This window comes from Ursus americanus, chromosome 12, assembly GCF_024610735.1.
Source record: "Ursus americanus isolate L20-20 chromosome 12, mUrsAme1.1.p, whole genome shotgun sequence".
Classification (NCBI taxonomy): Eukaryota; Metazoa; Chordata; class Mammalia; order Carnivora; family Ursidae; genus Ursus; species Ursus americanus.
In genome coordinates this window covers 65,921,209-65,947,600 of record NC_142138.1, presented here as the reverse complement: position 1 = coordinate 65,947,600, position 26,392 = coordinate 65,921,209, and the positions used below count along the sequence as shown (strand labels likewise).

General features: G+C 42.0%; 1 protein-coding gene across 3 annotated transcripts in view; it reads left to right on the top strand.

Annotated features, from left to right (window-relative positions):
- The window catches only part of TBX15 (T-box transcription factor 15), a 102,616-nt gene that overhangs the window by 29,832 nt on the left and 46,392 nt on the right, over window positions 1-26,392 (top strand). For 2 of the 3 annotated variants that reach the window (XM_045801395.2, XM_045801397.2), the window contains exon 2: window positions 26,022-26,235. In XM_045801395.2, the coding sequence (XP_045657351.1) occupies window positions 26,022-26,235 (214 nt within the window). Of the gene's footprint in view, window positions 1-14,449; window positions 14,685-26,021; window positions 26,236-26,392 lie in introns of those variants that run through there. The other variant, XM_045801396.2, reaches the window with a different exon arrangement.

Genomic DNA, 26,392 nt, shown 5'->3' with positions numbered 1-26,392 from the left:
ATTTCTCATATAAATGGAGGTAATCAGGAACCAGAGAAACCATTCTTAATCTTCAGCTTTATTAGGCAAACTTTTGCTGTAATTTCTGTAATTTTGGTGTATCTGAAGATTTAACCTAATTTTAAAGACTATAAGTGTCTTTTTAGCTCTCAGATAATGTGACTTTTTTCAAAATCTTTTTGATAGTTTCCCCAAATTAAATATTTTTTAACTTTTGATTTTGATATAATATCAAATTTACAGGAGTGTTATAGGAACTGTATAAAGGATTTCTGTCTGTATACCTTTTACTCCGTTTCACTAATTGTTTATATTTTGCTTCATTTGCTTTCCCTTTCTCTCTTTGTGTATACACACACACATATGTACGAACACACACATATATGAGCACACACATGTGTGAACACGCCCATTTATACATGAGTGCACATAATACATATGAGCAAACACATACACACACATGTACATAAGTATATATACACACACGTGTACATATAAATATATAATTGTTTTCTGAAACATTTGTGAGTACATTGGAGACCTCATTCATTGATATAGTCTGTTATATAACCCACAGTCCATATTCAATTTTCACCATTTGTCCTCATGTTCATCACAGCTATTCCTTTTTCCTGGATCCAAGATCTAACCCAAGATCATGCATCACGTTTGGTTGTCCAATTCCTTTAATCTCCTTTAATCTGGAAGAGTTCCTCAGCCTTCCCTTGTCTTTCTTTACCTTGTTAGTTTTTAGGGCACAGTTGTTTTGTAGAGTGTTCCTAAATTTGGTTTGTCTGATGTTTTCCCTTGTTTAGATTCACGTTACGCGTCTTTGGCAGGAATACCACAGAACCACAGAGTGTGACGTATCCTCAGTTTAACATATCAAAAGCCTATGATAGCGGTTTATCCCAACTTTGGTGATGTTGACTTCCTTTTTTTTTTTTTTTTAAAGATTTTATTTATTTATTCGACAGAGATAGCGACAGCCAGCGAGAGAGGGAACACAAGCAGGGGGAGTAGGAGAGGAAGAAGCAGGCTTCCAGCAGAGGAGCCTGATGTGGGGCTCGATCCCATAACGCCGGGATCACGCCCTGAGCTGAAGGCAGACGCTTAACCCGCTTAACCGCTGTGCCACCCAGGCACCCCTCCTTTTTTTTTTTTTTTTTTGAAGACATCACCCAGCTGCTTTTTTTCTCCCACTCGTATTGAGATTTCATTGACATATAACATTGCGTAAATTTTCGGTGTACAGTGTGATAATTTGATACATGACTGTATTGTGAAAGAATTGCCATGGTACAGTTAGTTGCACCATCTTGGTCACTTGCTGAAGGTAGTGCCAGATGGTTCTCTCCACCGTAGTTCATTTGTTATACTTTGAAATTAATAAATAATTTATAGAGAGTTATTTTGAGACTGTGTTTTGCTCCTAATCAAACTTTCACCCACTTGTTTTAGCACCCATTGATGGTCGTTTTCCATTTTCATTTTGTTCAAAGTATTCAAAAAATTCTCTTGAGATTTCTTCTTCGATTTATGTGTTGTTAAGAAGGGTGTTGTTTACTTTCCAAGGATTTGGGGGATTTTCCAGCTCTCTTTCTGTTATTGATTTTTAGTTTAGTTGCATTGTGGTGTGCGAGTAGACGCTGTCGGGGGAGGGCAGTACTTTGTAGTGTCCCCTGATTGGGGCACAGGTGAGCCTGTGCTCTTGGACCGTGAACTTCACCAGTACCTCTCGGGTTCCTCCTCCCTCCCCCGTGGTTGGGGCAGGATGGCTAGAGGGGCGCCAGAGTTGGGTATTTCCCTTCCCCAGGTAGGTTAGGCTCTGGTAAATAGTTTCTTTTGAGGGCGGGCCTTGTCAAAAAGAGAATGTTGGAGCATATTTCAAAATGGTTCCTTGTTTTCTCCCCAGACTGAAAACACAAGGTGATTTTTCTCTGCCAGTTGTTGTGAAGAGCTCCTGGTAGAGCTCCTGGAGGGAAAAGTCACACGAGTGTGTTTCCCCCCATGACTGGGTCCCCCTGGAGTTTCTAATTCTCACACTTGTCCAGATTAAACCTCTAGCAATTTGCCAATTATAATCAGGTTTTCTGAGCCTGGCACTGTTCCTGCAGGGTTTGTGCTCATGGGTTTCTGCTCCAGTAAGTTGTGAGTCTCAGTATCTGCCTGTCTGTCTCTTCAGTCCTGGGGGGGAGTGATTTGCTCTGTGACCTCGTTTCTCTGACACATCCAAGGAGAGTTTTTGGCTTTTCAGTTTGTTCAGGTTTTTAGTTGTTGTTAAGATGAAGTGATGACTTCTAAGCTCCTTACATGCTGGAACCAGAAACCGGAAGCCATTGATGATGGTATTTTTATTTCCATCATTCCTTCTGTATTTATTAGTTGACTTTCAAGTGCAAGGAAGAGCTTTTCTTTTTTATTCGTTAATTAAGTAAAATACTTATGTATTTATTTAAATGAACTCACGGACTCATAGGTTTCTATATCATTTAATGGATTATAATCTGTGGTTATTTATTTTGATACTCAGAGCACTCCTGACTTGGCCAGTGGAAGCCTTTTCCAATTAGTTCTTATATGCTTTGACATATTAACATTTTTTTTGAGCACTTTCTTACTTTCTGATGCAACAAGATGTTCTGGGCTTGTCTTGTACTTTTCCTGCTCCAGCTAGAACAATATAATTAAATTTTAGCTCATTAACTACTTTCTTTTTTTGGAGAGGTTATTCCAGCTGAAGATAGAGTTTGGTCTCCATGTTATTTGTTATGTTCACTCTGCTGTGCGGTGTATTCTGTATGTGACGTCATCAGCATTTCCTTTGAAAAGGTGTTATCAGTTAGTCTTCTTTGAATCCATTGTTCTTCTTTGGTTTAGCATTTCAGGTCTGGTATAATTTACACAGGTGCATTGATGTATCATTTTGATTTAGGTAATCGCTTTATTTGGGTATTTTTGTTAAGGACTGCTGTTAAACCCCCCCAGTTAACTCAATATATCTAGTGATGGTTGGTTCTGTGCTTTAGTCCTTATTGATTCTCTAGAGCATAAAATATGGTCCCTGCTCCCAAGTAGTTTCTAGTAGGGAAGAGCCTACATTAAGCCATGGCAGATGCCACATGAAAGTGTATAAATCGTCACTGCATTATATGGGTGCCAATAGTCCGTACCAACTCTTATGGATGAGGATGGAGAAGGCAAGCAAGACCCCACAGCTCATAAGCATTAGAACAGGAAGTCTTTGCAGACCTAGGATGAACTCTGCACATTTGCCTTGCCTAGAAAGATGAACTGTTTCATAGATGACATTTTAAACCCGGGCTATAAATCTCAGTGGGACGCACATAGGGAAGAATGAGCTGCTATAACTAAGTCTTGGGTCTCACTGAATTTCCACACATAAGTATTCCTTGGGGCCTAGAGCAGGGTAATGGAGTTAAAGTAGGAGAGCATGACCTTATGACATTCTCTGCCTTTATTCACTCCCGATTTGTCCTAGAGTGGGGAGCTCTGAGTCTTTGTAAAATTGCTCTTGTGAGCAGTGTTGCCAGAATCTTGCAGAAAGGATATTACCTAGTAGAAAAGCATGTCAAGGTTTTTTTCTGGCCCCCAAATTTTATATCTCCATGCTGTCTGCACTCTAGGTTGTAAATGCCTTGGGGGCAGGGACCTGCATTATACGGATTGGCATCTCCCATTGTATGTGCATAGGAGTTATTCACTGATTGATTGTTTTTCTGAAAGAACTGCATGCAACTGCTTTGGGATGTGTGACATAGGAGATACAGTGATGAGATTTTTTGAGTTGTATAAATTTAAAGCTCTTTTTGTGTGTGTTAGCTTAACCTTGTGGCCCTGGAGTGGCTCTAGACTTTCCCTTGTAGAAGCAAAATCACGATAGCAGTTCCAGACCTCACTTTTCCTAAACTTTTTTTTTTACCCCATTGTTCCTTATTTAAAAAACAGATGGCCTTTTAAAAGAAAGGGGCTCCTATTTATTGAAAAGTCTCTTTTAAATAAAAATAAAAGTATGACCTCGATGATCTTCAGTGTTGAACTATAGGCAAACTTAAAACAAGAGAGGCCTTCGTGGCAATCCTAAGATGAAGGCATGTAGGTGACTTCTCTGCTGCCCCTGAAGATGGGTCCTGGAGAGATGGTTTACATTCTTTATGCTCCCTTCTTGGGCCTTACTCTTGGGCCCAGTGAAACTTGAAGTTTGCTATCTTAAAGTTCTTCCAGCTTGGGATTCTGCCCTCTAAATGGTAGGGGTAGGTTCTGGTAGAACTCCAAGGCTCTACTGAGTAAGGAACTATCAAATCATGCAGTGCTCACAGCTGGGATGCCCATGGGCATCAACTTTGGAAACCAGCAGTTGGATTAAGGAAATCCCCCAACCTGTAATGAATATCGGCTTGAGTTATGAAGCCCAGAAATATTTCCTGTCTTTGAGATTTGCTGGTAGGCCATGCTTGCCTTAAGTTAAAGGGCCAGATTTTCCCGTAAGCACTTGAGCTCTCTTGCTATTTTGGGTAATCACCTCTCCACACATATGCTTAATCAGGAGCTGGAGCATAGGGACTTTCGTCAGCTTTGTCCTGTGCTGCATTAGGATCCCTTCCTTGGCCAAGTGAATGCTCTGGATGAGTTCGCCCCCTTCTGTGATCATGTTGTAGGGCTTTTGATTAGACATTGTCGTATGTAATCCATCTCCATGTTAACAGGCATTCCTCCAAGTGACGACAAGATCTGGCCTGCAGTGGATGATGGCTCTCCCCTGGGATCTCCTGGGGACAGGCTGGTGCTTTTAGAACTGCCGTGTGCCTTGATCTTAATTTATCTGTTGTATTCAATATCATTGGAAGCTGGGAAAAGGCCAAATACCTGACCTCTGTTCCAGGGCTGTGATATTGCACCCACTCCAAGCTTCCTTTGATCCTGGCTTTGGCAAGCCAAGTAGGGGAACTTCTTGGTCCCCAAAGGTTCATCTGACTTTGTCCGTTTATGACATTTAGTCTTCAAATTACAGTTTGATTCGATTGCAGCTTGGAGAAAAAGAAGGCTTTGACGGTCTACTAGAAAGTAGCTGATCACACTGAGGCTTTTCCAAGTGTCCACATGAAGATAGTATTCCCCGCAGTCATCACCTGGCTGTCATGTGAGAACTCTTGAGGGACAGGACATTGGGCTTTGTTTGGGCTTCCTGGTTATGAGACTTGGAAAGGTGGGCTAAGCCTTAATAGACAGCCTGCAGTGTTCATGTCAGGGCCACTCCCACTCCAAATACAGACCACTTGTTTGCCGTTTTGCTTTTCGAGTGTTTACTTAGAGTGAATTCAAATCTGGGGCGCCTGGGTGGCTCAGTTGTTAAGCGTCTGCCTTCGGCTCAGGGCGTGATCCCAGAGTCCTGGGACTGAGCCCCACATCAGGCTCCTCCGCTGGGAGCCTGCTTCCTCCTCTCCCACTCCCCCTGCCTGCGTTCCCTCTCTCACTGGCTGTCTCTCTCTCTCTGTCAAATAAATAAATAAATAAATAAATAAATAAAATCTTATAAAAAAAAGAATGAATTCAAATTTGCTGAAATAATGTCTACCTTTGTAGGGGGCAAGAAAATATTCACCAATTTTTATTGAAAAAATTTCATGAAGAGAATTGTGGACTTACTTGAGCATGAAGGCCAATAAACTGAAAAGAAAAAAAGAAAGAAAAACTTGAAACAGCCTTTTGTGTAAAATATTAGTGCTGAGTTAGGAAGACATGAGTTTCAGACAATTCCCATATGTGTAACATCATACATATTATGGGCACACGGCTTTTCTCATGCATCTTCCATTTCCATCTGAAGTCTTATTGTGTGAACTGTGAAATAATGAAACTGCATTTTAAAATGTGTTTTATAATTAGAAGCAGTGGCCTTGATGAATTTTGTCACAAAAATCAAGTCTTCACACAAACACTCTCAGTCTTAAAGAGAACAGGCTGGAAATCAGTCTTGAGCAATGTGGAAAAATGTCAGGACTGGGTCTATATACTTTAAAAAAAAATGAAATTCCTCCCTTTCTTCCAACGTCCTTTTGGGGCTGCTTTCTCTGTGTCTCTACTGCTCTAAGATGCCTGAGCTGAGGATGGATCTAAGCTGGGGGATGTGCCATTGCTTAAAGCGCTAAGAGCCTTTTCCTGGTGGTGTCCTGTGCTTGGTGTTCTGAGACAGCAGAATTTCAGGTAAAAGAAGTCCTTGATTTCTGTTTTTTGAGGGCTCTAGGGCAGGTTCTTGGGCAAGAAAAAAGTCTTTGTCAGCCTTCCCAGAGCCAAACAGTAACTATGATTCTATCTATGGTGTGTCCTATGGCTAGCCCAGCTGGGAGGTTCAGTCGTACTTCGTGCAGGCACCCAGTCTGGACATTTGTAGGTGTTCAGGACTGTGTTAGGGCAGGCTGCCAGGGAGACAGAGGGGTTCAACACCTGGCACTGCTGGTTGGCTCCAGGATTGTAACAAGGCCTTTAAAAAGAGAGTGTTGAACAATGTTGCCTCTCGGTAAGGGCCCATCTGAGAATTGAGAATCTTGGTTTCAGCCTGAAGACCTGGTTGGTTTTAAGCACAGAGAAACTCTGCTCTTTGTAGTCCACTTACATCATCTGCCACCGCAGCCCTACATTCTTAGGTGCTGAAGGCACTGCTTGAGAGTCCCATTCAGATTTCTGACACTACTGGGGTCAGGGCCCTCTCCCACGTGCAGCAGGGATGGCCCCAGTAGGGGCTGTAGGTCTGGAGAAGCAGCAAGTCCCATGTAGGGATAGGAAGCATTGACATCAAGCTGGTAACCTTTGGAGTGTGTGGTGCAAGTTGGCAGGGATGGGAGCAGGAAGCAGTTTTGGCCCAGGCCAATGGTGACCTTCAGGACCCCCCTCCTCCCCCCCAGGGTCAGGAACAATGGGGTGTTGCAACCAAAGCCATGAGGAGGAGCAGAGAATGGCACTGTGGTTGCAGCAGGTGAACTTTGATGACTGCCAAGGAGAGCTCAAGAGCCGCTTGGAGACCCTGCCAGCCAAAGGGGGAGGACCAGGGCCTGGGATTCTGTAGACCTCCTGCCCCAGGCTCGGAGCCAATGACTGGTATTATTGTTTCTCAAAACCCCTCCAGTGGCCTTTCTCCAGCTGGGAGAAGGAGGGGTGGTCCAGGTTACTCCTATTCCTTAGCAGAAAGACATCCCTGATTCTTATTCTGGGGGACTGCATGTGAGCAGCTGACTGTATGTGGAACTCCACCGAAGTCAATGTAGGGCTCTACGAAGAACGTCGAATACCAAGCCAAGCAGGGACAGTATCTCCTACAGTGGAGACATAAACGCCCTCCCCATGATTTTGTTATCCTCTGACAGCTGGAATTTGGACATTTGTAATCTCTGGGTAGGAGATTCATTTTTCTTCTGTCAAGGAAATTTATTCCAAACTATGTGTTTTATCACATTATGGATGTAGTTTTTTCCCCCTAGTCTTTTGTTTTCTGGAATATTCCATTCTTATTGTATATAGCTAAATGACATCTGAGCGGTGTAATGATTCTATCTGTTCTTAAAAAATTTCCATTAGTTGTAGTACGAACATTGCTCACGGACGCTACTTTTTTGGGTGGCATAAACGCTCGCGTTCATTTGGAGTGCCCCTGTGACACGCTGGGCCTTCCTGTTTTGACTGCCTCCCTGGCAAAGACCCAAGGTCACACATGCTGATGTTGAGGATGACCGCCTGGTCCTCCAGTGAGAAATATGGAGCACACCGTGCTTTCATACCAGCAAGCGTTGAGAAATTGAAGCTATTCTTTCTTACTCTTCTCAGTAATGAATAGTGTTTGAACTGTGTGTGGTACTCTGATTAAAGCTTACCTGTCGGAGGGTGAAGGGCAGGCTCATAGTTATCAAGATATGAGTATCAGATACTCTTTTAAAAAAACAAAACAATAGCAGCAAAACCACAGCAGAGGCCGTGTATCTCAAGCCCGTGCCACTTAAGCAGGCTTCTCTGGGAAGGCCTCAGGCCTGGAGCTGTAAGCGAAGTTTGCTCTGAGGGAAGGCACTCACGTATCTTCTGTGACAATTGGCAGCTTCTTCAATGGTCCGACACAGCTCTGGCCTCCTTAAACTCTGTTTAAGGCCCCAAACGAGCCCATATCATGTGAACTTCTGCCCCAGGGATGCATGCAGCGAGAGGTTCCCTTCATGCGAATGCGTCTTGGCTCTGCATTGGGCGGCTTTGTCTTGGGTCCTTCATCCTCAATCCTTTTTTGTTGCCTCCCGGTGGAGAAGAAGTCAGGTGTGGGCTTGCCTGACGAAGCCGCAGAGGCATCTGTCCTTCACCAGACCCCAAGGCTGTGTGACTGCTATAGCTGAGGGTACTTTCTGTTTCTGTCCTGGGAGAGCAGTCCTTTAAAGTGTTTTTTTTGAAGTTGTGCCACTTTTTCCTTCATCCTCCCTACCCACTGCTGCCAGTTGTGCCATCTGGCCAGAATGTGCCGGATTAAAAGTTAAGTATTTTATTGTGTACTTAATGCTAAGGGATGGTTTTTCAAGCCAGAATTTGGGTTGTTATCTCCTATCTGTATATTTTAAATGCAAAGGTATTTCAAGAGCCATAGGATGGAATATTTGAAATTAGGACTGTCTTAGAGAATCTGGGCTGGGGGCTTGCTACAACCATAGGGCATAGAAAAGAAGTTTAAGATAATTTTTGCTTTGAAGTTGTTTGGAGATTTTGTGAAGTTCACGGAGAGATATGGAGAGACCTGAACTGTTTCAGTTTCAGAGCATCTGCGTTTTTCCTTCCATGTGCTCCTAGAGCTCAGGGTCCTGGCAATCTAGACCACCTCATGAACCAGTGCTGCCCAAGAGGCCGAAAAAGTAGCAGCTGCTTCTGTTACCTTCAGCCTCAAAGGCCGAGGCTAAGGACCTCACTGCTACGTGCCTGCCAAGGCCTTTGGCTTTCTTGAATGACTTGATCACACACTGATGTTTCAAGGCTGGGTGCTCCCCAGCTGGAGCCCTGAAAATGCTTGCATGGCATCCCTAGAGAAGGAAACTAACTTGAAAGAAACTCCCACAAAGTAAATCACCAGGACCGGATGGTTTTCATCCAAGAGTTGGGGAAGGAAATGAAGTGTGAAATAGCACAGATACTGATGAAGACATTAGTTCTCCATTAAAACCACAACTGTGTCAGAGCAGAGGAAGTTTGCTAACATGATGACCTTATTGCTAGAGGAGAGAGATTAGTGGCCTATCTGCTGCCTCCAGAAAACCTGGTCCATTTGGAAAGAATGGCACAAAATGTGAACAATAGCACGATAGCCTTTATTCCCATTAAGCAGGTAAGAGGGACAGTGTGCTGATTCGTGTGTGATAGCTAAATTTTAGTAGAAGCCTTGGAATGAATAAAATAGTGAATATGTCACACCTAGGCTGCTATCCCCTACTTCCGTGCCCTTGGCAGACATCGCTGATCAATCTAGTGCTCTTTCCTTTGAGCTTGGATTGGGCCTCATGCTCCTCAGTTTTGTGCTCCTGACTGCCCCCTTCAAATGACCAGAGTTGACATATGTGTTGAAACTCATTTTCCCTCCTTGCTTAAGGGGGTGTATTTTATCATGGATCACAGTGGTTCATAATTAAATTACAAATAATGACAAGAAGGAAGTCTTTCACAGGTAGTTTAGTTTAGGGCCATGACAAGAAGCATGTCACATTCTTTCTTCTGAAGACTGAGTTAGCAGAACTCCCATCTCCACAGATAAATAGTTGTGTGAAAACTGAATCCAGATGTGTAATCCCAACTCAAACCACAGTAAGGTCTTTCTGGAGGAGAGAGATGTCACTTCCTCTCTGGCAACAAGCAGCGTGCTCCAGAAAGTTCTTTTGAGGCATGAGAATCAACAGCAGCATCCTTCATTAGGCATCTCCTTGCAGAGTTTGTAAACGCTGTTGAGTGCTGCCATAATAGCGACTCAGTGGGGCGGAGAAGTGAGGTATGCTTTGAGAGAAGAGCTACACTGAAGTCCAGAGAGAAGAGAGACAGGAATGTGAGAGCCTGGAGAAGCTGAGTAATTTTGTGGAAAACGACGTTTCCCTGGGACTGGCCTTCATTTCACACTAAGGGAGCAGAAGGCCAGTTCTGCTGCAGGTCTGCAAATTCCATGGGCCTATGCAAAAAATGTGTTGCCATTGGAATGAACAAAGCCTCCCGTCACCGATAACAAAGCAATTGGCTATAATGACTGTGCTACAGCTTAGTGATCTCCATATAAAGGAGTTTGTGATAGAACAGATCTCCTGGAGTATATAATGTAATCTGGTCATTTAAAGACAACTACCTGCCTGCCCCGTTAGGGCCTGGGCGATTTTTCTTGATCAGTGAGGAGATGCTACATACTTTGATTAACAGAGACTCAGAATATAGTAAAATGCACACATAGCATGGAGAGCCCCTAAGTCTACTATGATTTCTCCTTTATAGTTTAGGATCTTGTCGTGCTTCAGGGTCATCACTGGGGCAATGGCAAGGTGTTGTAGCTCAGGGCCCATGGCAGCAATGCTATGATGGGATCCATTGGTCAGCAGACCTGGGCACTAGTCCCCACCCCACCATTAGGTACCCTGAGACCTTGCTCAGATCTAGCAGAATCATAGGTCATGGAATGAGATACTGGGGAAGGCATTTTGTCTAGATCTTTGCCTCAAGGAGCTAAGGATTCTCAACAAGTCCATTTTATTTATTTATTTATTTATTTATTTATTTATTTATTTATTTATTTATTTGACAGAGCAATAGACAGCGCAAGTAGGCAGAGCGGCAGGCAGAGGGAGCGGGAGAAACAGGCTCTCCGCTGAGCAGGGAGACTGACACGGGGCTCGATCCCAGCGCCCTGGGATCATGACCTGACCCGAAGGCAGACGCTTAACGACTGAGCCACCCAGGCGGCCCTCATGAAGCCCCTTTTAAAGCGAGGTAGTAGTTGCTCAGCGAGAGTAAGTCAAGTGCACAATGTGGGGGAGGCGTGGGGGAGTGCGAGGAGGGTGCAGGCTCCCCACCAGCAGACCTTCTCATGTCACCACTTTGCTTCTGAGCCTCAGTTTCCTATCTTTAATGGGCGTGGACACATAAGTGTGGGTTTAGCACAGTGTTTTGAGCACAGGGAGAAATCTCCAGGGGTTAAATGATGAAGTGCAGTGCTGATGACTTATATTTCGAAGGCACACTGCAGTTGATAAAGTGCTTTCATCTGCATGATTTCACCCTGCTGAGGACTCATCAAGCGGGGTAAGCAGTGGGATTCCTTATCCGCTTTCTACAGATGCCTCAGCTGACACTCAGCGGGATGCAATGGCTTCCTTAAGGTCAGAACCAGGGGTCAAACTTCTGCCTTCTGGTTCTGAATCCAGGGTTCCTTTCACCACAGAATGATAGATAATGGAGAGTTTACTCTATTTATCATTCACTTTTGTGACAGCAGAGTCTTCCGCGTCATAACATGGTAAAAATAGACAGTGAGGGCAAGGAGGTTCTCAGTAGCAAACAAACTGAGCTCACCAAAATGTTCTCGTGGGCAGGCTCGGTTGCCGTGGCCTTTAGGAAAGCCTTGGCAGGCCTGCAAGCGGGCAATGTCACCTACTCGCTGTGCCCAGCCTTCCCTGAGGAGCTGCCTCTTGCAGGCACTGCCCTAGAGGACACAGGGCGGGGTTGGGGGGTGGGGGTTTGGGAGGAGGGTTTCTTCTGAGGTATGGGAACCACTGACCTGGAGCCCATCCCTGGTGAGCGGGCCAGCCTCTGTGTCCCACAGTAGCAAACTTACTGTGGTTTTGGCACACAGAAGGAGAAACGGCCTAGTGAGCCTGGGCTTCCTTTGCCAACTGAGGATTTTCTTTTCTTTCTTTCTTTCTTTTTTTTTTTTAATAATATTTTTTATTATATTATGTTAGTCACACCATACAGTACATCCCTAGTTTTTGATGTAAAGTTCCGTGATTCATTACTTGCGTATACCATGCAATACGTGCCCTCCTTAATACCCATCACCAGCCTATCCCATTCCCCCACCCCCCTCCTCTATGAAGCCCTCAATTTGTTTCCCAGACAACTAAGGATTTTCTGAGAGGCAGGGGGAAGGAGAGCGAGGGAGTACGAATGAGTAAAACCAGCAAGGCTGAGGAAAAAGCCCCATTTTCATTCACTTAATGATAATTTTTAATTCCCCCTACCTCCCCAAATGATTTTTAAAAAAAATTTATACATACATGTATATGTGGTTAAAATACAGATAAATGAGAAATAAGGAACCATACAGAGAAAGTTTAACACTCGCCGAGAAACACCACCACCTTGTCTTTGTAAGGGAGACAAAGAACGTGTTTTTGTGAAGATGCACCGCTAGTATTCTGTGTCGTATTTCGAATATTTCTCCTGTTGAAAATAGCTGGTGAAGGGGAAATGCTTTACATTGCAGCAGAAGAACTGAGAGATTGGACATTTTCCCCACTTGGAGAATGCCTCTCAAACCAGTGGTCCTCATCCTTTTAAAGTCATGGATTGCTTTGAGAATCCCATAAATACCATACATTCTCTTCCCAGAGAAATGCAAGCTCTTACAAATTTAACTTATGACTTTAGGTCATATAAACCCCCAAAGCCCATCCACTGACATTAGGTTAATAACCTCTTCATCGAAAAATTAGAAATTAACATTTTATGAAACAATTTTTCCTTTACAAAAAGATTCACTGCATGCAATTGAGATGGTTATAATTAAAAGGTAGGCATACGGCTAGTGTCACATAAAACATTCTGATTTATGTGAAGTTCTGTAGCCTATAACATTTGTATTTTACATCTGTAGTCATTTCACATTCATATATATATATATATATATATATATATATATATATATTTTAAGTAAGCTCTACGCTCAATGTGGGGCTTGAACTCACGACCCTGAGATCAAGAGTTACATGCTCCACTGACTGAGCCAGCCAGGTGCCCCCACATTCACTTATAATTTTATCTTACTTTTTTATTGGTTCTTTTAAAGATGCTGTGTAGTGTGTACTCCATTGTAATTTCTATCTGATAACACATGTGATATTTGGTATAATAAAGAAAATCTGCCTTCACTGTTAAATCAATTTTGATTACACATAGAATATGGTATATAAAAGTAATAGTATATACAACAGCCCACACGCCATCAATAAGATCTCATCCTTCAGACTTGTGAATTCTGGGAAAAAATTACTTCCACATGTTCCTAAAACTACTTAAGATTTTTGGCCGGTTGGTGGTCTATTGATTCTAAATATCTGACCTGTCAAAACGCCATCTTTAAACTCCAGTGATGCATAGAGTCTTGGAATTAGCCAGGGCTGAATTTATTACAGAACAAAGGGAGGTGATGATTAACACACCCATCTGAGCAGTAGGGGGGAAAATAATCCTTGAATGGATTAGATGCCATGATCCTAAAACCACATTCTCTGAGTGTTGGGTCCTTGCCCAGAAATGGGGAGAGGCCAAACACTGATGCCTTTTAAATGACAGGGTATCTCCATGGGACTCTGGTCAGGGACACTGGTGCAGAGAGTTGAGGGTCAATGGGGAAAAAGCCTTTCTTTCTCCCATGCTCTAGCAGAATTGAGAACTAGACCCACTCCATGTGCAGGAACCTTCAAAACTGACAGCCCACCCAATTAACGTTACAAAATTATCAGTCTGCCTCTCTGGGTGGAGATTACATTAAAGTGTAAATTAAAAAGGTGTGGGTTTTTTTTTTTTTTTTTACCAGTAACCGGGAATAATTTACAATTCTTTTTTTTTTTTTTTTTTTGGACTCCAGTAGGCTACTTTCAGGATGGGCATAAAGGCTGCCAAGAAGATACAGTGAATTATTATGGAAGGTCCCCAAAGAAGTTAAGAGTCCTAGGCAGGCTTTCCCTGTTCACTGGCAATATCTGATAGATTCTGTGCACTCCCAGGATATAATTCTAGAGAAATTTATGTTTGTAAGAATAGTCCATGGACAGACCACTAAACCCATTTTCTGATAGATTTCCCCATTATTCTCTCTTTCCTCTAATATGTCTTATAAGATTTATAAAAAGTCTGAATTTTTAAAATAGCATGATGTGATAGCATTGATGGAGACTGTCTCTGAGAGAGGCCCCCTACAGATGGGTACCCTCCTGAGAAGGAAACAGACCATTCGGAAAGTCCTTTTGACCCCCATTCCCTGGAGGGAATCACAAGCCCAGGTGCTCAGGAAATCTCCTGTCACTCTGAGATGGGCCGGGACACGGTGCCATGTCCGAAGCTTCTAAATACAGTTCAGGCTGGGTCATCATGACAGATGCTGAGCTGGCACCACCACGGGGACTGAAGTGGGAACTCTGACAGTGCTTAAATGCCATGGCCCCTGGGCTTGAAGTCTTCCTGGGCCGGGACAGGGAGAGTCAGTGCAGAGCTTTATGCGGAGGAGGGTAGGAGCAACTTTGGCAAGGAAATCCTGCTGCCTCAGTGACACCACCACTCCTTCGGAGAGCAACAGTCACCCAGCAATAACACACCAGCTATTTTAGAAGCTGTTGGTGTCTGAATTGCTGACACATTTGGAGGACACTGTCTATTCAAGAGTCATTCTGACCAAGGTAGGTAGGCCTGGGGGAAAACAGAGGCATGCTGTAGCCAAGGTGTTGGCAGAGGAATGGGTGGAGTTAAGTGATCTGGGCAGGATTCCTCAAGGAGGCAGGAATGGAGTTAGGAATAACATGTTGACTTTGGGGTTCCCAAATCATTCTCTACGCAGAAGACCGTGTTAGGCAATCCCTTACCTTGCCCAACCCTGTTCTTGGCCATCACCAAAAATCTGCCCTAGGGTGAGCATCCTTTGACAACTCATTCTCTTCTGGGGAGAGCTTTAGAGGGAAGAAAGAAGATCAGAAAAGACAGGAGTGGGGCTTTTCCTGGAGGGTTCTGGGGACTTGGGATGTGAGGATGGGATTCCAAGTTTGGTAAGTGTCTCTAGCTGGGGTTGGTGAATTGTAAATATAAAGACACTGCCATAAATATGATTAATCCAGGGTGCTTGTTTCGCTCTCAGCACTTGCCCCAGACCTCAAAAGTGGATTTTTTTCCCTTGTCAAAGCATTGGGCTTCAGGATTACTGACTGAATTGTGGCACAGTGGATGAGTTCAAGCTTCAGAGCAAGACCTGAGTCCTTTGCTTCTCTCTGGTAATTCTGGGTGGGTGGCACTGGGCAGGACACCTTGGCTAAGTCTCAGCTTTAGGGTTATAGTGCACAGCTCTCCTACCTCATCCCATGCTCCCTGGGAGACTCCTTTAAGCTCTAGATCTTTCCTGCCTCCTCAGTGTGTATTTTCCTTGGCCTGAGACAGAGGGTGAGTGCTCTTGATAAGGGTGTCAATTTAGAGTCAGGGGATGCCATGGCCTCCCGACTCTTTCCTGTGTCCCTCCTTCTTGTGGAACAGTGCCCTTGGACTGCTTCTCTAGCCAAGGTTGACCAAAGTCAAGGTTTAACTTTGCTTCCCCAGCCCCATTTCCTTACTGAAATTCCAACATACATCTTTGCCCATTGGTATTCCCTATGGTCTCTTCTTTCAGATTCTAGTGATTTTCCTTCTCAATAGTGTGGCAGCCATTGTTGACCAGGGGAGCATCACGTAGGCAGACCCTCACAAAAGGAGGCTTTCTTAGCTGACATTTTCACTACTTCTTTGGTTTCCTCCCTTCTGACTTTCTACCATTTCTTCTAACACCATTCAGTTTTGATGGTTTCTGCTCCAGGCCCTGAATTATTTTCTCACCATGTGATCTTTTCCTGTTCTACATTTTACATTTTCTTTATTAGGATTTCCTTTTCTCTATTTGAAAGAATACAAACCTTTCTCTCTTTCAGATATGGACAGGGAAGTGATTGGGAAAAGATCTAAACCTTGTGGTCACTCCCCTTTCCAAAATAATGGAAGGAACTAACATTTAATATACTCCTGCTGTGTACCAGGGGCTTTACTGAGAGTTATTGGCATCTGTATTTTAGATGAGGAAATTGGCCTAGAAAGGTTAAGTCGCTTGCTCAAAGTTATACATCTGGGTCTGTGTGATTATAAAGAAGGACTGTGCTTTATCCCCTTCCTGGCTGCATCTCTGGGAACCCTGCTTTACAGTAGACAGCACAGACCCTAGCTGAATGGGGGTGTGGAGGGGGCAGAATTCACTCTGTTCCTAAAGGCAGGAGTCACTCTGTTTCTGAAGGAGAGGGCTTGTGTTCCACCCTACTTCTCTCTCAGCATCACTAGCTTTAGCACTTGAAGGCCTTACTCTTTTCCCCATTTTTATCCTCATGACCACTGTCACCTTCTCTTCTTGAGTTGCTGTGGGAGGAGAGTTAGTATCTGAGAATTTTCCAGATGCTTGGCTGAGAGCACTACTCACAGAAGTGACTGAATTCACTGAACTCATTTGAAGCCTATGAAAAACTTCAGGTCAAACCTTGCCAGTCAGCTTAACACAACTCACAGTCATGGAAGGAAAAGTGGGTGGGATTCCAACAGTTTAGGTTATATGTGGAGGTGACCCTGTTGGGATTTCACTGGGAACATGGCATTCAATGAAGATACCTCATTACCAGAAGTATCTTGGTCTCTGGAAGAAGATCAGAAGATGAATAGCGTTCAAGATTCTTCGCCTGGCTTCAGTCTACACTTCCCAGCTGTTTGGTCACATCTCTTCTCTTGCCTTGCAAAGCATACAGCATTTCATTCATTCACTTATTGAACAAAATCAACATTTTATTGAGTGCGTGGTAGGTGCCAGGTACTGTCCCAAGTGCTGAGGAGATAAGAGGACTAATGGAGATGTGTTCTGATTACTTGCTGTTCTCTAAACCTGTCTGATAGACTACTGCCATGCCTCTACCATAAAGTTCCCCTTCCCTGGAAGATCTTTCTCCTCCTTCCCCCCATTTCTGCCTTTTTATCTTGCAGACATCTCTTCATTTGGCCCAGAAAAGACCACTGGGCTGGAAGAGATTCTTCTCATCTCTAAACTCCCATAGCATTATATTGATATTTCTCTTAGAGCATAGTACATGAAAATTAGCATTTATCTATCCCTTTTATCATTTTACTATTGATAAGATATTCACATAAACATACATACATGCTGGTTAATGATTCACACAGTAGGTACTAATGATATCCTCATTTTAGAAATGGTAAAACTAAGGCTTCAAGAGGTTAAGTGACTTGTTCAAGACTAGACAGTTGGAAAGGAAGAGGTGAACTTTAGAACTTGGTCTTTTGAATTCCAGATTCCAATCCCCAGCGTGCTATGTGCCATGTTGGATTTTGACTTTTCTCTTTTTATTACATTATTTATTGACCTATCCTGTCTCCTAAGTGATTTTGTAAGTTCCTGAGAACATAGATAATTTTTTATTCAATGTTGTGCCCCTTGTAGTACCTAGCATATGGCTAGGTCCAGGTGAGTTAATCAATAATTCTTTGCTGAATAAATAAATGATTTATCAAATGGATGGATTTAGAAGATTATTGGGGAGGTTGTTACATAGTTGCCAGCCATGTAGCTTTCTTATAGTCCTTAAACAGGATGGTTCTCTATGTTTGGCATGATACGTTGGGTTTTAAACTTAGTGTAGCTGGTGGTCTCTTGTGTATAATTTGAAGGCAATTTCATGTTCCTGGTTGTACTCAAATGTCTATCCTACTTACATGTTTGGGATCACCATCTCCAAGGGCACTGTCTCTGGAAGTTAAATTATACTTATTGCTTGAAAATTGGCTGTTTACTTCTTCCCCTTTATTGTATTAGCATGAATTTGTTTATTAATTGGTGCTCAGTGAGAATATCCTAACAAGGTATAAGGCAAGTTTTTCTAGGGCCTATAGGAGAAAGGCTCCTTCTCACTTCATGGAAATTAAAGACCACAATGGCAGATGACTGATGGTGCTGTGGCAGTGGCCAGGGTGGTGGTGGTAGGTTAGAAGTAGTTGTGGTTGCAAAGAGCAAACAAGCACTGGCTTGGGGATGAACTAATGTGTCACTTCACCCAGAAAATATGCCAAGAGCCTCAAGGAGGGGCCTGTGTTGACAGCTGCTGGCTCAAAATTGACTGGTAAATATTGAAGACCACCCAGTCAATTAGGATCAACTTTTGGAGGACCCCTGGTGTAAGAGGTATTTAGATAGAATATTGCCATGTGGCTTGTGACCAATTTTTTATTATTCTATTTATGCATTTTCTGTGCTTTCCATCAGGAAACCAAAAATCTGAACCAAAAGTCAATCTCAAAAATTTTAATTTTATAGGGAGAATGAAATAAAATATTTGGAATTAGAACTGTTCCAGGAAACCCAAGACCCATATTTGTCTTTATTTTTTCTTGGTCTTCCTGATTAACTTCATCATTTGTATGTAATCTTATATATTAATTTGATACTTTACTGTTTATAAGTGCTTTCACATACATTGTTATCAAATGAATTCTGCTCAAATATGGATATCCATTGAGGACTATCAAAAACTGTTGGGCTGTGAACTGTGACCTGAGTTAAGCCTAAATAAACCAAATTCTAGGGAAATAGGAACTACCTCAGCTGCCTTTTCTTATCTTTCAGTGCTGTCATTACACATTTCTCAAAGTCCAAACATTTTCTGAGTACCTTCTAATGTTTTGCTTATGGTCTAGGCCACAGTGAAAGAGTGACTTGACATTGACAGTGATTTTCAGTGACCTATCTGTCACCTTTGGATGTATTACACAAGGGGGACTGGGGACAGGAAGTAAAATACAACAAAGAGTTTTGTACTTGTGCTTACTTATTAAATAATATTAAGTTGGTGAAGATATCTCAAATATTCTTCAACACAACTGCCCGGCTACTGAGAAAGCAAAATTCCTGTCTGACTTTGGCTTGAATTTTCTCCTCTCCCCAAAGAACTGACAACGTCTTAGTTTCCTGAGAGCTATCTTCTGACTGAACAGCCTGAACGTTAGCTCTGCATTTCCAAGTTCAGTGTGGGAAGCACCCAGCTCTGCAGGTCTTGTTCTGAAAATGGGGAAAGAGTGAATAGTGGAAAGAGCATCAACTCTAGTGTCAGGAGGACTCAAATCCCTCTATGACTAGTTATATAATGTGAGAAAGCCTCTCAGTCTCACCAAGCCTCAGTTTCCTCCTTTGTAAAATGGCAACAGTAGTGCCTACTTCATAGGGTTTTCTATGAAAATTGCATGAGATAATGTATATGGAATATCTAGTGTAGTGCTCATAACTTCTTTTCAAAGTATGCTGGAGCATTAGAGGCAGAACCTTTCATGACATTGAGCCTTTGTTTGATCAACAAGAAATAGATATAAAAATTACTGTTGCCACTTCTTTGCAAAGCCTCTTTAAAAGGCTGAGTTCTCAGGGATGACTTTGGGTCCTTGCCTCTGGTTCTGTGTATCACTGAGAGAGATGCTGGTTGTCAGGTGGAGAGTGCTTTAGGCAGCTGAGGGATATGTGCTTTTGGTCTCCTTAATTGGCTTACTGGCATAGGAATTGAAGGCTTCAGGTTACCTCCCCACTTTTCCCAAATAGAACTTGGAGGGCATGGAGAGCTCAAAGACTTCATTCCATCACTAAAGTCATCTAACAGCCTTGTTTGAGTGTTTGCTATCATCATAATTTTACTTTAATCCAACCTGGGTTATAGTTCATTCCCTTGAAGCTCTGTACTGGGTATCAAATTTGGGCTCAGTCCGTACTCAGGTCAGTGCCAAATGCTCTGCTTCTGTCATATTTAGAATTACTCTATGAAAAGTTTCATCACCAGATTTTGCTAATAAGCTACCTGATAAAATCTGACATCCCAGAACTAATTTCCACTGCAGAAATCCTCTAGAAATAGGAGTTTACTTGAGCCTGGGTTCAAGTACAGAGAGTGCTGCCTGGGTTATAAGCTTCTGATGTTTGTGCTGGTGCAGATGGGAGCCCTTAGATGGCTGTGGAAGTCTTGGTTTTGGAGACTTCAGGACTTAGGAAATAGACCAAGGAGTGACTGCCCCACCCCTATCAGATAGGAAGTACCACTCAGTATAATCATGTTCCAATTATTGGTAGAAAAAAATATGATTGTTTGATTATCATCTGGGTTGTGTCTTTCTCCTTTGTTTCAAACTATTTTCTTCCTTGGAGTGAAATGTGATAGCTGAAGCCAAGGCTTATAGAAGTGGCACTGTACATCTAATTTCAGAAAATTCTGCATCTTTTTTCTGACTCTAAAGTAGTCTTCTGTGACCCATCTCCCACACTGAAACCAGGCTGTTGTACATCATTCATATGGGAGATGTGACAAAACATTAAATTCAGCTTGTGGAATTCATAGTTTAGAAGGGAAGACAGAATTATCACCACCTCCACTTAAAAAAGACTTTGGTATAAAGAAAACAAAGTCTAAACGCCGTATTATGACACCCAAGTTCCTCCTGGAATATAAACTCCATGTGGCCAGAGGTTTCTTCCCCCTGATGTCTCAAGGATCTAGAAGAGTGACTGGCACGTAGTAAATGTTAAATAAATAGTCATTTAGTTGAGTTTGAGTTGAACCTGACTTTCCACTTTATCTCTTATCTCACCTCCCCTCTTCCCTTATGTATTTTAAGCTTTGGCCATATCAATGTGCTTGTAATGCTCTAAAAATGGCAAGTCCTTACTGATGCCATTCCTACTACCTTCAATTCCATCCCCATAAATTCTTTGTGTGCTCATATTGAACTTATATTTCAAGTCAATCCTCAAATGTCACCTTGTGAAGTCTTCTTGATCCCAAATCATTGACTTGCTTGCTCTTCAAAGCTCCTTAATACCTTCCTCCTATATCTGTTGGAACACCTATCATAGCCAGTCTTCTTTAACAGTTTGTGTGTCCTTTCCATCAGATCATAACATCCTTCAGAGCAAGAACCTATTTTATCTGTCTTGGTCTATTACTATATAACCTGATCCATACAAAGCAGAAATGTTTGGTGAAATAAAAGTGGAATTAAATATAGTCTCACATGCCTTCAATCCTCAAGAGGTGGAGCTGATGTAACCTGGATTTTGGTGTCAATAATATATAAAATGGAGATAATAATAATAACTCTTAGATTTCTTTTATTAAATTATTTTATATATATAAAGACTTAGCAGAGCACCAGATACTTAGTAAGTGTTCAATAGATGTTTTCCATTAACACTTTGGTTGGGATAGTTTTTTGGGGTTTATATAAAGTCGGAAGTTCATAGCATTGTTATCAACAGAATCATTAATTTCTGTTTTATCATAGAGCTGTAATTTTCTAAGCAAGAAAATATCTTTCCCCAGTCCCTAATAGTAAAGATAAGGAAATAGTAGTAGATAAGATAAGGAAATAGTAAAGATAGAGAAACTGAGCCTCTGTGAAATGAAGTGACTCTCTAACACCCCACTCATGGTGAGTAGCAGAGCCCCAGGAGTAAATGTGCTCTGTTCATTGTAGTAATGAATTATTCCTCAAAATTATTAGTTAAATGGAGATGAAAATTGCCTGGAAGACTGTGAAATATGTTTTAACAGTGTCTGGTTTTGATATTAAGTCAAAATACACATATATTAGGCATTTTCTGTGCATGGCAACCAACTCAACTTATCATGGTTGAGTTGCTGTTGTTAGACTTGGTGGTCTTTAAGCTGCACTACTAATCCATCCACTAAACATTAGACTTAAAAGGGACTTTATAGCACCTCTAATTAAATGTGCATGTGCTGTGCTAAAATGATTAAGGAAAATGAGGGCCAGAATATTTATGTGACTTGGCCAGGATCAAACATATTAAGCCATTTCATTTGTAAGGATGGTTACAATAGTTGAGGGTTATGACAGAATTGCTGGCTGTTTTGGCTAGGATTGAACCTAATATGATCTTGGGAGAGACCTGATCGTTGGATCAGGAGGCAGAAGAGCTACCTTCTAGGCCATGTTGTTGTTTTTAATTTTCTTAGTCCCAATTTCCTCATCTATATAATAGACATAAAAATATGCCATTTGTACCTCATCAAATGGAAGGATATATTAAATAATGTGTAAAATGTAAATTAAGAAACTTTTTTTTATTGCTATTATTTTGCATGAATTGAGAATTGAACTTGGCTGTAAGCTAAACTCACCTTCCAAGGGAACTTAGTGTTACTGTGTCCATTTTATCAACACAAAATAGGTCAGAGATAGAAAACAAGTGACACTATGAGCCGATGGTTAGAATCTCTTGTTCAGGGATTTTTTTGGGATGGTAATAGATATGTTGGTTTGACTATATGAGTAACACGATGTTCTCCAGTGGCTTGTAACTGGATCCATGCAAGTTCTCAAAGTTTTCTTTAACTTCCTTAGTTATATATAACTTTATCATTTATGTTCCTGATTTGCTAAAACTTCCCTTGTTCAAATGCTGTCCACAAGAGACATCTGACAGCCAAGAAGGCTTTCCAGGTCATTCAAATGAGTTCCTAACGATTATTTTTTTGAATGCAGGAAGTCACAAATTGCCAAGAATAAAAAACTTGAAAACACAGAGGTGTTTTCTGATATTCAAAGGACTGTTTGTATTTCTGAATGGGTGGCCCTATTTGATTGAAATAACTTGTTCTGCATTTCTTATATTCATGACTTAGTTAACTTGATTATACATTCTGATTCATAGCTGAAATAAACGATCTGGTTAGCCTAAATATTTTATATAACTATGATTTAGAAACGCATTTTACAAAGGATTAAATTTTATTTTTGCCTAAGGTGTTGATCTTAACCCTATTTTAAGGGTATTATAGGGTAGCTTGATTTATGTTATTGAAAATGTGGGCTGGTGCCTGTATTCTGCATATAAAAGTCACTTGGGCTGTATTTTGTGAGAGAGTGAGAATCTAGGAGTACAGAGTACTTCCAGGGAAACAAATAACTGTGTCTGAAAATCCTCTTCATGGGCAAATACTGCCTATGCCTCCATGTCTTGTACACTTCTTTTCTAGTATGCATGAGTTCCCCAGGACTGTTTCAGTCCTCTCAGATCCCTCTCTGCTGGATTCCTGTGAGACATACAAGGCAGTATGTAATGGTGTGGAAAACTGTGTGGTAGTATTTGTCTTGGTCTTTGTTTGTGAACGTGCTCAGTTTCCATTCGTCCTGTAAATACCTTTAGGTAGAGCCTCATTCTGTACTTTGGTATTTCCCAGGATCTGGCACAATGCTGGGCACATAGTAAGCACCCAATAAACACATAATTAATCAACACTAACTGGGAAACTTCTCAAGGTCTGGGATTCTGTTTCAAATTATCTACATGGACCTCATATAGGGCCACATGCTGATAGGTGCTTATTGATTGATTTGATTGAAACTATAAACAGAATACCCACTGATTTCTTTAATGTCTATGATAACGTGAATCTGAGCCCCCCGTCTTTTTCCTCATTTAACTTGCCTTGCCCAAGCAGTTTTAATTGATGCTTCTAATTGAGGTTGCCTGGATTATCACTGAAAGTTGCATTAGAAAGTATGCATTGATACTCTTCAAGTCCTTAGAGATAGAAGAGATTATAAAAGTTTTCAGCTCAATCCTTCTAAATGCATGATAAGGAAATAGGTCCATTATAGTTAAGTGACTTGTCCAAGTGATTCATTATTAAATGGACTAATAGTCCATTTAATATTACACTTTGAGCTCCCATTTTATTTCAGATGACACAGTGAGTTAAAAGTAGAGTCTCTGGTTTCCTAATTCTCCAGCCACAGTCCCCATTCCAATCCTAACCCCAGTTTGGCCACCATTAAAAAGTTATCACTTAGCATAGTGATATCTTTCCCTTCCCTCCCTCTTCCTAAATACTCATTGGAGAAATCATATGTCCAAGATTTCCAACTTTTTCATAATTGTAGCACATTATGGTAAGCAGATTTCATACCACTTTGCTCCCAAAGGTAGGACAAGACTATTTTTTAAAACTCTTGCTTTGAGAAGTTTTCAAAAAGTTTAAGATACTTGTGATAAGTGAGGAGCTCTTGGCATATCACAGAAGCAATGGGAATTGGGAATCCATGTCTAAGGGGATCAGAATTACTGTGTTTGGCTGAGTGTGGGATGATGATATAATGGCTCTGCAGTGGAAAGGCATATAAAATCAGGCTAGGATGGAGATTTGTCACTTAGCAGCAGCTCTCTTCTTAGATACGTAGTTCCACTTTTCTATGGTTGAAGGAGACCAAAGTTAGCCCCTGTTTAAATAGCTCCAAGTTTAAAATTGCATGCTTAGACATGTAAAACCTACATATATACATATATATATATATATATACATATATATATATTTGCGTGTGTGTGAAGATGGTGATTGGACTAGTGATTGTGGATAAACTAGATATGGGGCAGAGACTTTCCTGTTATTTTGGAGCCTGGTTCAGTTCTGCAGTACCCTGAATGTCTTCAGAAGTGAAGGGTGAGGAACTGGGGAGGATGGAGAGAAATGTCACTTTGCTCCCTGTGGGCACTGGCAGCGTTGTGGGAGACTTGCCAGCAATGCTGCCTGGGTTTGAGAGGGGAACACGTCAGGGCTAGAAGGAAGGAAAAGGGAAGGTCTTGTGGGATGGATTTTCATAGGCCTAGCCAACTGCTGAAGGTAAGTGAGGATGACAGCAAGGTGGTCTGACTTTCTGTCCCATCCTTCTTCATCCTGCTAGTGTCAAGGACTGAGGCCCAAAAGGCCATGACCTTTAACAGCACTGACCAGTCAATTTTCAGCATAAGATACTGCTGTTTCCAGCCTCTATTCATGTATGTATTTATTTACAGGGGAAGCAGTCAGAATCCTAGATGTTAAGGGAAGGTTGGAGAAATAGGTTCTCAGGCTTAGCTCGCAGTATCATTTGACCTAAGAAGATTGTATCAGCTAATCTGCATTTGGAAAATCTTAGGAGATAAGATTCTTGGCATTGGGCCTCTAAGAGCAAAAAGTTTTAAAAATTACAGTAAATTCCCTGGTAAATCTGACTCCAGCCTTCTCTATCACTCTACATCACCCCCCACTCCCGCCCAAAACCCCTTCATGAGTACAGAAGACACAGGAAGAAAACCATCTGGCACAGCATGCCAGCTTTTTATTTGGTTGCTCTCAATCCTACCTTCCTGTTTGGGTCACCCCTCCCCCCTCTGCTCATACTTCAGAAACCAATCAAGGTGTCTCCTGAACTCATTTATTCCCTTTGTTTCAACCGCCTTCTTGGGTAACTTTTTCCATATGCTTACATCCTTGCCTTACAACAGACATTTTTTTCCCCCTTTTTCATCCAAAATGACCTGATTGGACTCTTAGGAAAAGCCATTTACTCAAATACATGACAAAGTGCTTCTAAACAGCTTTTCATTACTTTTGATGACCAGGATATATAAATAGAGGAAAAATTGCTTTGTTTAAAAATTACTGGCTGATGGGCAATGATGCTGAGTGGTAGGACATTAAAGAATACATTATTATTAGCATTGAACTTCCCCCCACCTCAGCCCCCAGTGAAATTGTCTAGATTTGGAGCTGTGGTCTGTAATTACTATTATTTTTTTAAATTTGGCATTTATTTTATTGTCCCAGTTTGGATTCTTCCCTTCACCGTGGTGATATGTGGACCAGTTTTCTTCAGCTGTTGCTAAAATGCCAGATGTCATGTTGGAAATGCAAAACCTAAAAGATGGTCATAAATCACAAAAACAAACCATAAAAAAATAATAAAATACCCCGAATGCTGTGCTCTGGAGCTTCCCAGCTTTAAGTCTCCTTTTGTTCACCGCCCCCTCCCTACTCAACCATGCCCCTCACCCAGCCTCCCATCTTTTAGGGCAGTGGGGGCAGGGGAAGCTCAGCAGTTTCTCACCTAAGACTTGATTGTTTATTTTGCAGATTCCGAGCAAAGCACTGGTTCAGACTCTGAGGTGCTCACTGAGCGGACTTCCTGCTCCTTTGACACTCACACTGACCTGGGCCCTGGTGCTGCAGGCCCTGTGCCTGCTGCCATGTCTTCCATGGAAGAGATTCAGGTGGAGCTGCAATGTGCTGACCTCTGGAAGAGGTTCCATGACATTGGAACTGAGATGATCATCACCAAAGCAGGCAGGTAAGGACAAGTTCCTTTGAATGGCCAGATTCCAAGAATGGAGGACCAAAGTAGGAGCTGTTACATTCTTCTTTTTAACTTATTTGTGTTAGGTAGCTTTGGTGAAGCCAAAGCAGCTTGTGCTCACCTTTCTGCATATGGACATCTTCGTAAAGTG